The 15,000-nt window shown below is 39.1% G+C and overlaps 1 protein-coding gene across 2 annotated transcripts in view; it reads right to left on the bottom strand.

Annotated features, from left to right (window-relative positions):
* The window catches only part of LOC106878832 (integrator complex subunit 13), a 246,781-nt gene that overhangs the window by 104,728 nt on the left and 127,053 nt on the right, over nucleotides 1-15,000 (bottom strand). For both annotated transcript variants that reach the window (XM_089342253.1, XM_089342254.1), the window contains 2 exons: nucleotides 7,736-7,823; nucleotides 5,463-5,539 (listed from right to left, as the gene is read on the bottom strand). In XM_089342253.1, coding sequence (XP_089198379.1) covers nucleotides 5,463-5,539; nucleotides 7,736-7,823 — 165 coding nt within the window. The remainder of the gene's footprint in view (nucleotides 1-5,462; nucleotides 5,540-7,735; nucleotides 7,824-15,000) is intronic.

Raw genomic sequence — 15,000 nt, 5'->3', positions numbered from 1 at the left:
ATGATGCGACACATCTCAAATGCTAGTAACTTGGATTATAAAACTGTCATAGAGCACCAAGTATATTTATTACAGGAATTACAGGAATTCCTGATATACAGGAATTCAGCACATTATCTAAGATCTGAATATTTTTTACAGGTAGTTGGTGTTGGTGGCACTCATAATGTTATGGACTCCAAAAGAAATTCCATACATGGACAAAGCCAACTTAACCAGCCAAAGATCCATCACTGCAGCCCAAAGAAAATTCTGATAGCATTTTGGAAAGCAACAGGCACCATCCCAAAAGGTAATCCTGCATGCTGTTGCAAACTTGCATGGGACAAGCAATACCGAGAAGAAAAATCCCCAGGTTGGCTTTGAACGTCTCATAGTGCAGAGAACTGCCAAAGTGTGAGGAACACTAGTGAACAAAGTCTCTCAAAGTCCATGCATTGACTGGCTCAACAGTTGAATATTTCATGAACCTACACTTGTATCCATATAAGAAGCAATTGCTTCCACCAGATAAGGTGCAAAGAAAGACTTTTAGTAATTGGTTTGTCAATATGTGCAGGGAGGAAGAAGACTTTATCCATCATTTGATCCCATCAGATGAAGCTCATTTAAAATTTTTCTGGTTATGCTAATAAAATGTAGGTTTTGGGGTTGTGAAAGTCCTCAAATTGTACATGAAAGGCCTTTGCACAGTGAGAAGGTTATACTGTGGTGTGCAGTGACTTACGCATGTGTGATTGGTCCTTACCTTTTTGAGGATGAACATGCTGTAGACGTAAGGGTAACTGCTGAGCGCTACAACCTTATGCTGAAGACCTTCTTTTCCAAGTTACGAAGGCTTGCCCTGATACAGATGTGGATGCAACAAGATGGTGCCACAAGTCATACAGTGCAACTCTTCTAGAACAATTCCCCAGACATCTCATTTCAGATTTGGTGATATCCACTGGCCATCTAGATCACCAGATCTAACCCCAGTGGACTACTTTCTGTGGGGTTACCTCAAGGATAGGGTATTTACAAAAGGCCCCAAACAGCAGCAGAACTAAAACAAGGCATCCATAGAGAGATTGCAGCCATTCCATCAGATATGCTATGCCATGGTGTTATGCTAAGCCATTGATATGAGAAAGTGAGCTTGTGAATATTCTCTTTATAGTGGTGACCTTCTCCAGGATGTAATATTCAAATCTTAGATAATATGTTGAACTCCTGTATATCATGCAATACATGTATTTGGTACTCTATGTCATTTATATAATCCAAGATAGTAGCATTTAAAATGTGTCCCATCATTATAGCCTACCCTGTATATATTATTGAAATCATAAGAATTTATAAATACTGAGAGAAAGTGTATTAATTCATTTTTAGAAGCATGAAATTTGAAGCACAAAAAGCTAGTCTTAAAGCTTTTCTCTCAAAAGAGGTTTTCAACCGGACATTTACATGCTAGTATTTCATGCTTTGAGTTTCACTGTTTCAAAAGAGCATACATGTGTGTGTGTGTGTTTTTTCTTGTCTTGACATCACATGTAAACGACTGTAAATGATTGTCATTGTCATACAAGCTGCGAAATTCATTTCCAATATTCTACAGGAAAATGTCAAAGCATGGGGGAATATCACTTTGCTTGGAAACATGTGAGGGATGACCACTGCAAGGGTATGAGGTTGTAAAAAAAAATCTGCCTTAGTAAACTCTGCCCAACCCATTTAAGCATAAAAAAAATCTATATTAAAACGATGATGCTAATCATAATGATAATAATAATAATAATAATAATAATAATAATAATAATAATAATAATAATAATAATAATCCTTTCTACTAGAAGCACAGGCATCAAATTTGGAGGAAGGGATTAAGTCGATTACATCAACCCCGGTATTGTACTAATTTAATCAACCCTGAAAGGATGAAAGGCAAAGTCAACCCTAGTGGAATTTGAACTCAGAACGTAATGGTAGACGAAATAGCACTAAGCATTTCGCTTAATGTGCTAACGATTCTGCCAGCTCATTAATAATAGTAATAATAATCCTTTCTACTATAGGCACAAGACCTGAAATTTGGGAGAGAGGGATAGTCAATTATATTGACCCCAGTGCATAACTGGTACTTATTTCATTGACCCCAAAAGGATAAAAGGCAAAGTCGACCTAGGCAGAATTTGAACACAGAACATAGCAACGGGCGAAATACCATTATGCATTTCATCCAGTGTACTAACAATTCTGCCAGCTCACCACCTTAATAATAATAATAATAATAATAATAATGATAATAATGATAATAATAATAATCTTTTCTACTACAGGCACAAGGCCTGAAATTTGGAGGAGGGGGATAGTCGATTATATCAACCCAGTATTTCACTGGTACTTAATTTATTGACTCCAAAAGGATGAAAGGCAGAGTCGACCTCAGTGTAATTTGAACTCAGAATGTAGTGATAGGCAAAATACCACTAAGCATTTCGTCCAACATGTTTATGGTTCTGCCATCTCGCCACCTTAATAATAATAATGATAATAATAATGATATATCTTTATAAATGTTTTTTCTTTCTCTTTCAAAAAAGTTAAATTGCACAAATGATTGAACAGATCATAAAAATGTCTTTGAGAGGTTTGGCAATGTTAAAAATCCATCAGAGGTTATAAAGGGGGTTTATGAAATTTCCATCTTATTAACATGTTTGATGCCAACCCATCCAATCCCATCCACCCCAATTAAATAATACAAACCCCCAGGTCTAAAGTGATCTAAATTAAAAGATTCCATTGAAATTTTTCAAACATCAGCTTAATAACGATAAAGTCATTTTAACAAAATTCTTCGTTATTTTGAAGATTAATTGAAACAAAAGAAGTGCATTTCGCTAGAAATATGCAAACAAAAGGGTGAACCAAAACCTTGATTAGACTAAATGCCTTTGGAATTCCATATTAAAAAGTAATTTTTTCTTGTCGGAACCCCTTATCTCTGACAAATGCCATGGTATTTTGAACATGTTATATGTCTTTCATCTTTCATCATTTATTTATTCCAGTCATTAGATTATGGCCATACTGGGGCACTGCCATGAAGAACTTAAGCTTTTTTCTTTTAAGCCTGATACTTATTCTATCGGTCTTTTTCGCTGAACCACTAAGTTATGATGATGTAAACACACCAACACTTGTTGTCAAGTGGTGATAGAGGTGGAGGTAGTGGTGGTGGTGGTGGTGGGGGTAATACAGAAACAAAGATATATTCTTTTCTTCTTTTACTTGTTTCAGTCATTTGACTGCAGCCATGCTGGAGCACCGTTTTTAGTTGAACAAATCGAACCCAGGACTTATTCTTTTTAAGCCTAGTACTTATTCTATCAGTCTCTTATGCCGAACCACTAAGTTAGGAGGACATAAACTCCCTGACATTGGTTCTCAAGCAAAGATGGTGGGGGACAAACACAGACATACAGATACGTACATATCATATATACATATATATATATATGACGGGCTTCTTTCAGTTGCCATCTACCAAATATACCAAACATCATAACAAATCAGAGCTGGCTATAATTTGTATAGAAAATTCTGAAGAGATAACCTTAAAAACTGAAGAATACTGTTTCTGATGACAGCATGACCTGCTAAAATAGCAGCCCTGAAATCAACCCCTATTCTGCCATATTATCTTTTAATCTTCTACTTTTTACTTGATTTAGTCATTGTACTGCAGCCATGCTGGAGCAATGCCTAGAATAATAAGAGAAAATATGGACAAAAATATTGGCCATTGTAGATCTAGATAAACTGTTTGATTGAAAATGAGACAGGATGTTCACAGTTGAACTGTCTTTAATCAACAACAACACCTACTACTACAACTAGTAATAATATTGGCTTCAAATTTTTGGCCCAAGGCCAGCAATTTTGGGGCAGGTGTTAAATTGGCTATATTGACCCCAGTGCTTAACTGGTACTTAATTTATCAACTCCAACAGAATGAAAGGCAAAGTCGACTTTAGCAGAATTTGAACTCACAAAGTAAGGATCGACGAAATGCCACTAAGCATTTTGGCCAATATGCTAACAATTCTGTCAGTTTGCCGCCTTATCTCAAAACTAAAGTCAATTTCAAATTTTGGCCCAAGGCCAATAATTTTGGGAGAGGAGTGAAGTCAATTACATTGACCCCAGTGTTTCACTGGTACTTAAATTATCGACCCCAAAAGGATGAAAGGCAAAGTTGATCTCAGAAGAATTTGAACTCAGAATGTAAAGACAGATAGAATATCACTAAGTATTTTGTCTGGCGAGCAAACAATTCTGCTAGCTCACCACCATATCATCTTTACTAATACAGGTTTCAAATTTTGGCACAAGGCCAGTAATTTCAGGGGAGGGGGGTAACTCAATTAGATTAACCTCAATTTTCAATTGATGCTTATTTTATCGAACCTGGAAGGATATAAATCAAAGTCGACCTCGGCAGAATTTGAACTCAGAACATAAGGACAGATGAAATGTTGTTGAGCAATTTACCTGGCATACTTATGGTAGCTCACTGCCTAATTTATTATTACTAATATTACAATTCAATTAGGGAGCATTAGTGTTGTTAATTGATATTACATTTCATTAATGCTATACAAATTCACTTATAGTAGATTTGTGCAATTTGTCTAACAAGGGATAGATCTAGGGTAGACTTAGGGGCTTTAATTAAACTAGGATTATATTCGTTTCATTAACACAGTAGAAACTAATTAAAGATAACAAGAGAGAGAGAGAGAAAAAAATAAGAGAAAGAGAGAGAGAGAGAGAGAGAGAAGGGCAAGGACAAGTGATAGAGGGAGGGAGAGTGACAGTGATAGGAGGGAGAGATGGAGAGAGAGAGAGAGAGAGAGAGAGACAGACAGACAGATAAAAAGACGAGGAAGAGGGGAGAGAAGAGGGAAAAAGACAGAGAAATGGAATGACATTGATCATAGGGTTGCTCAATCAAAGACGACTAAGGGTTAAACAGCAACTAGTGATCATATGAACAGTAGTGGTGGTGGGAAGAGTGGTTGTAGCAGCAATGGTGATGGCGGTGGAAGTTGTAGTCGTAGTAGTAGTGGGCCTGGTGACAGTGGTGGTACCAACGGTGGTGATAGCGGCAGTGGTGTGGTGGTGGTAGTAGTAGTAGTAGTAGTGGTGGTGGTGGTGGCAGTGGTGGTTGTGGTGTTGGTGGTGGTTGTGGTGGTGGTGGTGGTGGTGGTGGTGGTGGTGGTAGTAGTAGTAGTAGTAGTAGTAGTAGTAGTAGTAGTAATAGTAGTGGGCCTGGTGACAGTGGTGGTAGAAATAGTAGCAGTGGTGGCACCAACAGTGGTAATAGCGGCAGTGGTGTGTTGGTAGTAGTAGTAGTGGTGGTGGTGGTGGTGGTGGTGGTAGTAGTAGTAGTAGTAGTAATGAAAGTCACTCACCTGTCTCATGTTGAAAATGAGTGTATCACTGATGACCATTGGCCAGTATCTGGTCATTCGTTCAATGTGTTTCTTGGCTGGATGGTCATGGGTGGGTGGGTGGGTGGCAGCATGGAGAGAAGAAAAAAAAGCAATGACAAAACAAATTTAAAACAAATTTAAATATAATAAATAAAAATAGATAAATAAATAAATGAACTACAAGAGTATAATCATGAATACAAGTAACTGAAATGGGGTTCCTCTGAATGATCTCTGGAATAACATTACTTGACAGGGTGCATAGCTTAGAGAGTCTCTCTTGGTCAAGTTGCTACTTCTTCACCAAAAGGTCACAGCTCTGGTACTACAGACATGTGATTACATCAATGCAGGAAAGAATTGCATGACAAATTCTTCAAGCCAATCAAGCAGGCCATGACTACATGTTCCAATATCTCATCTAAGACACAGGCATGGCTGTATGGTAAAAAGTTTGCTCCCTAACTACATGGTTCCAGGTTCAGTCCCACTGTGTGGCACCTTGGGCAAGTGTCTTCTATTGTAGATTCAGGCTGACCAAAGCCTTGTGAGTGGATTTGGTTGATGGAAACTGAAAGAAGCCTGTTGTATATATGTGTATTTATATGTGTGTGTTTGTCTTTGTATCTACTTGACAACTGGTATTGGTGTGTTTACTTCCCCATTACTTAGTGGTTTGGCAAAAGAGACTGATAGAACAAGTACCAGACTTTAAAAAACATGCCTGGATCAATTCTTTGCACTGAAGTTTTGCAACGCAAGTGATTAAAAAATTACAGGAAAGAATCATAACAGATTCTTCAAGCTGAGACTGAGGGGCAGAACAAAAACAAGATGGTCGGATAATATCCAAAGTCTAATGATGGTTGCTTCTGATAGGACTTTATAGAAGAGGAGCCTGAGGATTCTACCCCTCTTTGACACTCCCAGAAAGAATGGGAAGCAAATATGGATGGATGGATATTTTTCTCTCTTCTTTTTCTGTCTTGCACATTACTCAGCAACCTTCCTAGTGTCCATGGCGACAAATAAACTTTACTTTTCGATTCAGTTATTCTATGTCTCTCACTAAGAAATTTAAAACAAGTTGTTTCCCTCTCTCTCTCTCTCTCTCTCTCTATATATATATATATATATATATATATATATATATATATATATATATATATATATAATCTGTTGTGTCTGGGGAGAGTCATTCTCTTTTGGTGCCTTATAATTTAACTCACTCACCAGTAAAATTTCCACTTGTTTTTTTTAAATTTTTCTAAAATTTTCGTTGCGTCTTGCAACCTTAGTTTTGAAGAGAATCAGACGCAACGAAAATTTTAGCAAAATAAAATGCTCAATGTCTCTGTAGCTGACTTCCCAAGTTTAACACAAAGTTTCACATTGGCCCTTTGTTCCAACTTTCTGTCCATGACAAAAATCACAGACTACAGCATAAACGTGATCACAAAAACACAAATTTCACAATTCGTGATGTAAACACAGCAATGTCACTCAGCACACTGCCTCATGAAGGTCACCGCTAGCTCTCACTGCACACGCAACAGGGTGCTGCCATCTGTTGGCATGCTACAGAACTAGTCTGGGAACTTTTTGATACCACCTCATATATATAAGGAGCTGGCACAACTGTGTGATAATAAGACAGCTTCCCAGCCACACGGTTCAGGCTTCAATCCTAATGTATGGAACCTTGGACAAGTATCTTCTATTACAGTCTTGGACTGACCAAAGCCTTGTGAGAGGATTAGGTAGACAGAAACTGAAAGAAGTCTGTAGTATGCATGTGTGTGTCCTCCACTACACTGCTTGACGACCAGTGTTGGTTTGGTTACATCTCTGTAACTTAACGGTTTGACAAAAGAGACTGATAGAATAAGTACTAGGCTTTAAAAAAAGTGCTGGGGTTGATTCATTTGACTGAAAATTCTTCAAGGCAGTGCTCTAGCATGGCCACAGTCAAATGACTGAAACAAGTAAAAGAATAAAAGAAAGATAAAAGATACATATATACGATGGGCTTCTTTCAGTTTCCTTCTACAAAATTTACTCGCAAGCATTAGTCAGCCAAAGCTATAGTAGGAGACATTTGACCAAGGTGCCATGCAGTGGGACTGAACCCCAAACCACATGGTTCCAAATGGAACCCCTTAACCACACAGCTGTGCCTGCATGTAAAAGATTTCATTGCCTAATTAGAGTTGATCATATTGATTGATTTTGTTAGTTATTTGATTACTTACCTCTTTGTATTGCAAGAAGCCCACTCTCAGGAGTTGTAACAGAAGTGATTGGTGCCAACCGATTTTCTTTCATAAATTCACCAAAATCCTGAAGAAGAAAAGGAAAAGAGGTAAGGAAGGAAAGAGAGAGAGAGAGAAACTTTCAAAGTTATTGATTTTAAATGGAAACGAGATAAGAATTAAAAAAAAAATGAATATTCTAGAAGTCACATGTCTTGAAATTTTAAAATATATTGACAGACAAACACATAGATACATATATATTTACCAGAGATATATATATATATATGTGTATATATCATCATCATTACATATATATATATATATATATATATATATATATATTGATAGAAATGGTAAGACAACAAACTTCAGGATATTTACAGGTATATATATATATATATATATATATATATATATATATGCATACACATTCACATATATGACATACACAAATGCCCACATACACAGAAACACATACATGTACCTCTGTGTGTGTGTGTGTTTGTGTGAGCACATGTATACAAGTATGAGTTTGTGTGTGCATGTATGTATGTAAATGTATGTATACACACACACACACATACATATACACACACTGACCCATTAATTGCTCTAAGTGCCTGTGTAGACACAGACAGACGGAGGGTCCCACTCACCCTAAAGCTAGCAAAACATCCAGGATGCAAGAGTTGCTCACATACATAAGTACTTTCTCTCTCTCTCTCTCTCTCTCTCACACACACACACTCACACACACACATTACTGATTTCAAATTTTGGCACAAAGCCAGCAATTTTGGTCTAAGGGTGTAGATTAATTGCACCAGCTCAAGTATTCAACTGGTACTTATTTTATCAATCTCAAAAGGATGAATGGTAAAGTTGACCTTGGTGGAATTTGAACTCAGAATGTAGAGACAGATGAAATGCTGCTAAGCATTTTGCCTGGCATGATAATTATTCTGCCAGCTCGCTGCATTATATGTACGTATTATTGAAAGATATTTTAAAATGGTTTTCTGGGGGGAAATGTATGATGCTGTACATGTAAACACAATGCAATGATAGTATATGGGAATAAAGTAAGAAACCATAAATTTATCACATATAAACTATGTCATACAAACACAGTACTTCAGCTTTATCTTCTTTCAGGTCAGTTGTATAAGTGTTTATGATTTGGCCAAGAGAATTGTCATACAAGACGTGAAACTAGTTTGTTGTGTTTTTGCAATGACATTTTCTGTTACTCTGATTGGCCTTGAGGTTGGTGTGTCACCACCACTTAGGTTCCGTTGTCATCCACTCATTGCATATAGCAGATAGGTGAATGAAAGTTAGCACAGGCGCAGGAGTGGCTGTGGGGTAAGTAGCTTACTTACCAACCACATGGTTCTGGGTTCAGTCCCATTGCGTGGCACCTTGGGCAAGTGTCTCCTACTATAGCCTCGGGCTGACCGAAGCCTTGTGAGTGGATTTGGTAGACGGAAACTGAAAGAAGCCAGTCGTATATGTGTGTGTGTGTATATATATGTGTGTGTGTGTGTGTGTGTGTGTGTGTGTGTGTGTGTGTATATGTTTGTGTGTCTGTGTATGTCCCCCCAGCATCGCTTGACAACCAATGGTGGTGTGTTTACGTCCCCGTAACTTAGCGGTTCAGCAAAAGAGACCACTAGAATAAGTACTAGGCTTACAAAGAATAAGTCCAGGGGTCGATTTGCTTGACTAAAGGCAGTGCTCCAGCATGGCCACAGTCAAATGACTGAAACAAGCAAAAGAATAAAAGAATTCCTTTCATCTTTGTAGAAGAATTTACATTTGGATAATTAACAAATGTTTCCTAAAGGTCACACTGCCATTAAATAATGTAAGATACTTATCAGGTGTAGGTGATGTCTACAGAAGAATGAGGTGTAATGAAGAAATGGTGTGATGTCTCCACATAACTACTGACATACTGGAAGCAATTTTCATAAGTTTGATATTTCATAAGATTGTGATATTTTGACTTGTTTGCAATATTTAATTATTAGTGACAATTATTGTGCCAAGCAGACATGTTTATCCAGATCCTGAGCCTCAAATACTGCCATTTCTAGCATGATTAGAGACTATGTAGAAGCTTCATAATTGGTTGGTGCAGATAGGGAATATTGAATTTCCTTCTGTGCACCTGTAGTCCGAGATTAATGATAGATTAACAAGGGATTTAATCTCTTTTGAAATCTGTATCTTAAACCAGAGGTTTTGGGGATGCTAAACTCTATAAATTACATAAGAAAAGCCACAGGATGTGAAAGTGCATGGTTCGGTGGTTAGAGTGTTGGACTCACAATCATGAGGTAGTGAGTTCAATTCCAGGGATGGCTTGTGTGTTGTGTTCTTGAGCAAGACACTTGATTTCATGTTGCTCCAGTTCACTCAGCTGTAGAAACGAGTTGTGACATCACTGGTGCCAAGCTGTATCGGCCCCTTTGCCTTTCCCTTGGATAACACTGGTGGCATGGAGAGGGATGGCTGGTATGCATGGGCGACTGCTGGTTCTCCATAAATAACCCTGCCTGGACTCGTACCTCAGAGAGGAACTTTCTAGGCGCAATCCTAATGGTCATTCTTGACCGAATGGGTCACCCTCACCCTTTTACCAAGTCATCTTTTATTTGTTTCAGTCATTGGACCGTGACCATGCAAGGGCACCATCTTGAAGAATTTCCAGTTGAATGAATAAACTCCAGTACTTATTCTTTTTAAAGCCTGGTATGTATTCTATTGATCTCTTTTGCCAAACCGCTAAGTAACAGGAATGTAAATGCACCAGCACTGGTTGTCAAACAGTGACAAGAGACAAACACAGACACACATACACACGTAGACACACACATGGTGGGTTTCTTTCAGTTTCACTATACCAAATCCATTCACAAGGCTTTGGCCAGCCCAAATCTATAAAAGCAGACACATGTCCAAGATGCCACACAGAGGGACTCAATCCAGAATCATGTGGTTGGGAAACAAGCTTCTTTCCACACAGCCACAACTACATCTAGTTGGCTTTTTAATATCAAGCACTGAGATTCTTGCAAGTATCTCTCTCTCTCTCTCTCTCTCTCTTTCTCTCTCTCTCTCTCTCTCTCTCTCTCTCTCTCTCTCTCTCTATATATATATATATATATATATATATATATATGTATACACACACACACATATCACACAGAAACGTATAATTACATGCACCCATTGGAATATATATGTATAGTTAAAAATATATAAATATACACACATACACACACACACATTATATACAGACACAAACACATACTCATATATATATACATCTGTTCATGTATATACTGTTATACATCCATGAATATACCTGAAGCTATAATTATGTGCATCAACTGCAATAAATCTGCATAAAACCAGTGCATTTAACAACTTTAAATTCATTATTCCAGAGTATTCACTGAGCACTTTAAAAGTCCATCAACGCATCTACCAAAACATCACCACAACCACCACCACCACCACCACCACTATAATCACTACCACTACTGCAATCACCATGAACACCACCACCACCACTACTCCACCACTACTACTACTCCACCGCTACTATCACTACCACCACCATCACCACTACTACTATCACCATGAACATCACCACCACCATAACCACACACTACAATCACCATCACCACTACCACTACTCCACCACTAGTATCACAACTGCCATCATCACCACTGCCACTTTGAGCACCACCATCGCCATCACCACCACTATCATTGCCGCTACTACCACCACTGCTGCCACCACCACTGTTACTACCACCAACACTGCCACCCCAATCACCACTACACTGCTATTACTACCATGGTTATAACATCATGAATAACATCTACCGTTATCCACTGCTTATACCATCACCTATACCACCCTTACCACACCAACAGTGCCATTACTAGAACCACCACCACTACCACCACCACCACTACCACCACCACTACCACCACCACCACTACCACCACCACCACTACTACTGTTCAGCACTTATATCAAAGCCAACATTATTACCTACTTACCCTACTAATATCATATGTTGTTGTTGGCACTCCGTCACTTACGACGTCGAGGATTCCAGTCGATCAGATCAACGGAACAGCCTGCTCGTGAAATTAACGTGCAAGTGGCTGAGCACTCCACAGACACGTGTACCCTTAACGTAGTTCTCAGGGATATTCAGCGTGACACAGTGTAACAAGGGTGGCCCCTTTGAAATACAGGTACAATAGAAACAGGAAGTAAAAGTGAGAGAAAGTTGTGGTGGAAGAGTACAGCAGGGTTCGCCACCATCCCCTGCTGGAGCCTCGTGGAGCTTTTACGTGTTTTACTAATATCATAGTCACCATCAGTACCATTCCAACCACTGCAATTCTTACTACCATCAGGAACAGGAATGGCTGTCTGGTTAAGATGCTTGCTTTGGAAATCATTTGGTTTATGATTTCAGTTCCACTGTCCTGTGGGTGAACTTGATGGAGGGAAACTGTGTGGAAGCCTGTCATGTGTGTGTGTATGTGTATGTAAATATATAGCCAGCACCTGCTCCTGTTGCTAATGTAACCAATGCCTCCTCCACCTCCACTGAGACTAAGACCAATGGCCAACATCACCCATCTCCTGCAGCCGACTCTGCTGATGTTACTTCTAACTGTTCCTCTCTGGTGCCTGGCAACGTACCGCCTCTTGAGGACAGCCTCTCTGCTAATGGTAGTACAACAATTAGTCTTGGTTAATTATTCATTGTCTCTTTCCTTTCCCTCTTTCTTTGTCTCTTAAGTACTATAAACCTGTCAGACTTTTCAAACACATACATTCATGTATGTATATCATATGCATGTGTGTGTGTGTGTGTGTGTATAGAAACACAAATTGTGTCCCTTAAGTAATGTTGCCTTTATGTTTTATCAGACATATGTCTCTATGTATTTGTATATAATAAGCTTGTTCATCTTTGAATGTTTATATTTTTCTAATTTACATAAATATTAAAAAACAAAATTTGAAATTGAGCAAGCTTATATATGTTTCTTCTCACTGTTACATATGTCTGTTCTTTTTGTATATCACTGCCTAACTCTTTCTCTGTTGATCTCTTCTGTTTCTTAGAGCAGACGGGTTTGGTTTAATCCTGAATATATTAAACTTTAAACTTATGTATTTTTATAATTCAACCAAAATTAATTGAACTGTTCTGTAGACATTACCTAAAACTATCTATCAAGTTTCTCTTGACTGACAATCATTAATATGTGGAAAACACTGGTTATTTTCCCTCACATTTTCACAAGAAAAAAGATTTTCGAGCGAGATCATTGCCAGTGCCCCTGGACTGGCTCTTGTGCGGGTGGCACATAAAAGACACCATTTTGAGCGTGGCCGTTGCCAGTACCGCCTGACTGGCCTTCGTGCGGGTGACACGTAAAAGCACCCACTACACTCTCGGCGGACGTTAAACGATGATGATGATGATGATGATGATGATGATCACGTGTGCTGGCACCACGTGAAAGACATTCGTGCCACAATCATGTCAATCCACATATGAAGCCCCTGTGCTGGTGCCATGGATAAAGTACCCATGCCAGTGCCACATATAAAGCAACCATGCTGGTGCCCCACATGAAACACCGATGCTGGTGTCAGGTATAAGGTACCTGTGCCAGTGCCATGGATAAAGCAGTTGTGCAGATGTCACATATAAGACATTCATTACAAAAACATAAGTAATTGGGTTGATTCATTCAGCTAAAACCATTCAAAGCAGTGCCCCAGCATGGCCACAGTCAAGTGAGTGAAACAAGTAAAAGATGAGCACCATCATTGCTACCACGGCCACCACCTCACCACAGAACAAACACACAAATATAACACACGTATATACACAAACACACACATAAAGAAAGGGAAAATACAGAACATATAATGATGATTTGCATATCTATTCTGAATATGTTCCGGCAGATTCAAATGCAAAGATGTTAGTCGCAGTTGTATATGTCACAGAACAACTCCTTTCATAACACATTTTGGCTCATCAGGCACAATGGTTACTAGGACACCAGTGTTTCAACATATTGTGTTTCACCAACCAGATGTCACCAGACCTTTTCAGTGAGAACAAGCCAGCTTTGTTCTCTCTCTCTCTCTTTTACTCTTTTACTTGTTTCAGTCATTTGACTGTGGCCATGCTGGAGCACTGCCTTTAGTCGAGCAAATCGACCCCAGGACTTATTCTTTGGAAGCCTAGTACTTATTCTATCAGTTTCTTTTTGCCGAACCGCTAAGTTACGGGGACCTAAACACACCAGCATCAGTTGTCAAGCAATGGTGGGGGGACAAACACAGACACACAAACACACATACATATATCTATATATATATATATACATATATACGACAGGGCTTCTTTTAGGTTCCATCTACCAAATCCACTCACAAGGCTTTGGTCGGCCCGAAGCTATAGTGGAAGACACTTGCGCAAGGTGCCACGCAGTGGGACTGAACCCAGAACCATGTGGTTCATAAGCAAGCTACTTACCACACAGCCACTCCTACGCCTATCGTTCGTTTATAATTTCAGCAGATCAGTACTTACATCTACCAACAGAACACATAGATGATGATGCTGATAGTGGTGGTGGTTGTCGTCATCGTCACCACCACCACCACCACCACCACCACCACCACCATCACCACTGTCATTATCCTTTAACGTTCATTTTTCCATGCTGGCATGGGTTGGACAGTTTGACAGGAGCTGGCCAGCAAGAAAACTGCCTAGGCTCCAATTGTCTGATTTGACATGGTTTCTTCTATAGCTGGTGCCCTTTCTAACGCGAACCACTTGACAGAGTGTACAGAGTGCTCCTATTACATGCCACTGGCACACATGCATTAATGTAGCACCAGCACATGTGCATTTTACGCAGCACTGAGATGAGTGCATTACATGTGGCACTGGCACAAGTGCATTTTACATGGCACTGGTACCTTCAAGACAGATCTCTCTGCTGGGAGAGGGAGTGAGGGCATGGCCATAAAGGATATGCCTCTATGGATGGATGGCTGTCAGTTTATCTAACTTCATTTGTCTTCTTAAATACAGCAAATCGCCATAGGTCTCAGTCCCTTGTCATCTCCACAGTGAGGCCCAGTGTCTAAAGATCTTTTCATTTTTGTCATCATCATCATCATCGTTTAA

Source organism: Octopus bimaculoides, chromosome 25 (genome assembly GCF_046866305.1).
Source record: "Octopus bimaculoides isolate indiv1 chromosome 25, ASM4686630v1, whole genome shotgun sequence".
Taxonomy (NCBI): Eukaryota; Metazoa; Mollusca; class Cephalopoda; order Octopoda; family Octopodidae; genus Octopus; species Octopus bimaculoides.
The sequence above is the reverse complement of the archived record's forward strand: the minus strand, read 5'-3'. Positions and strand labels throughout refer to the sequence as shown.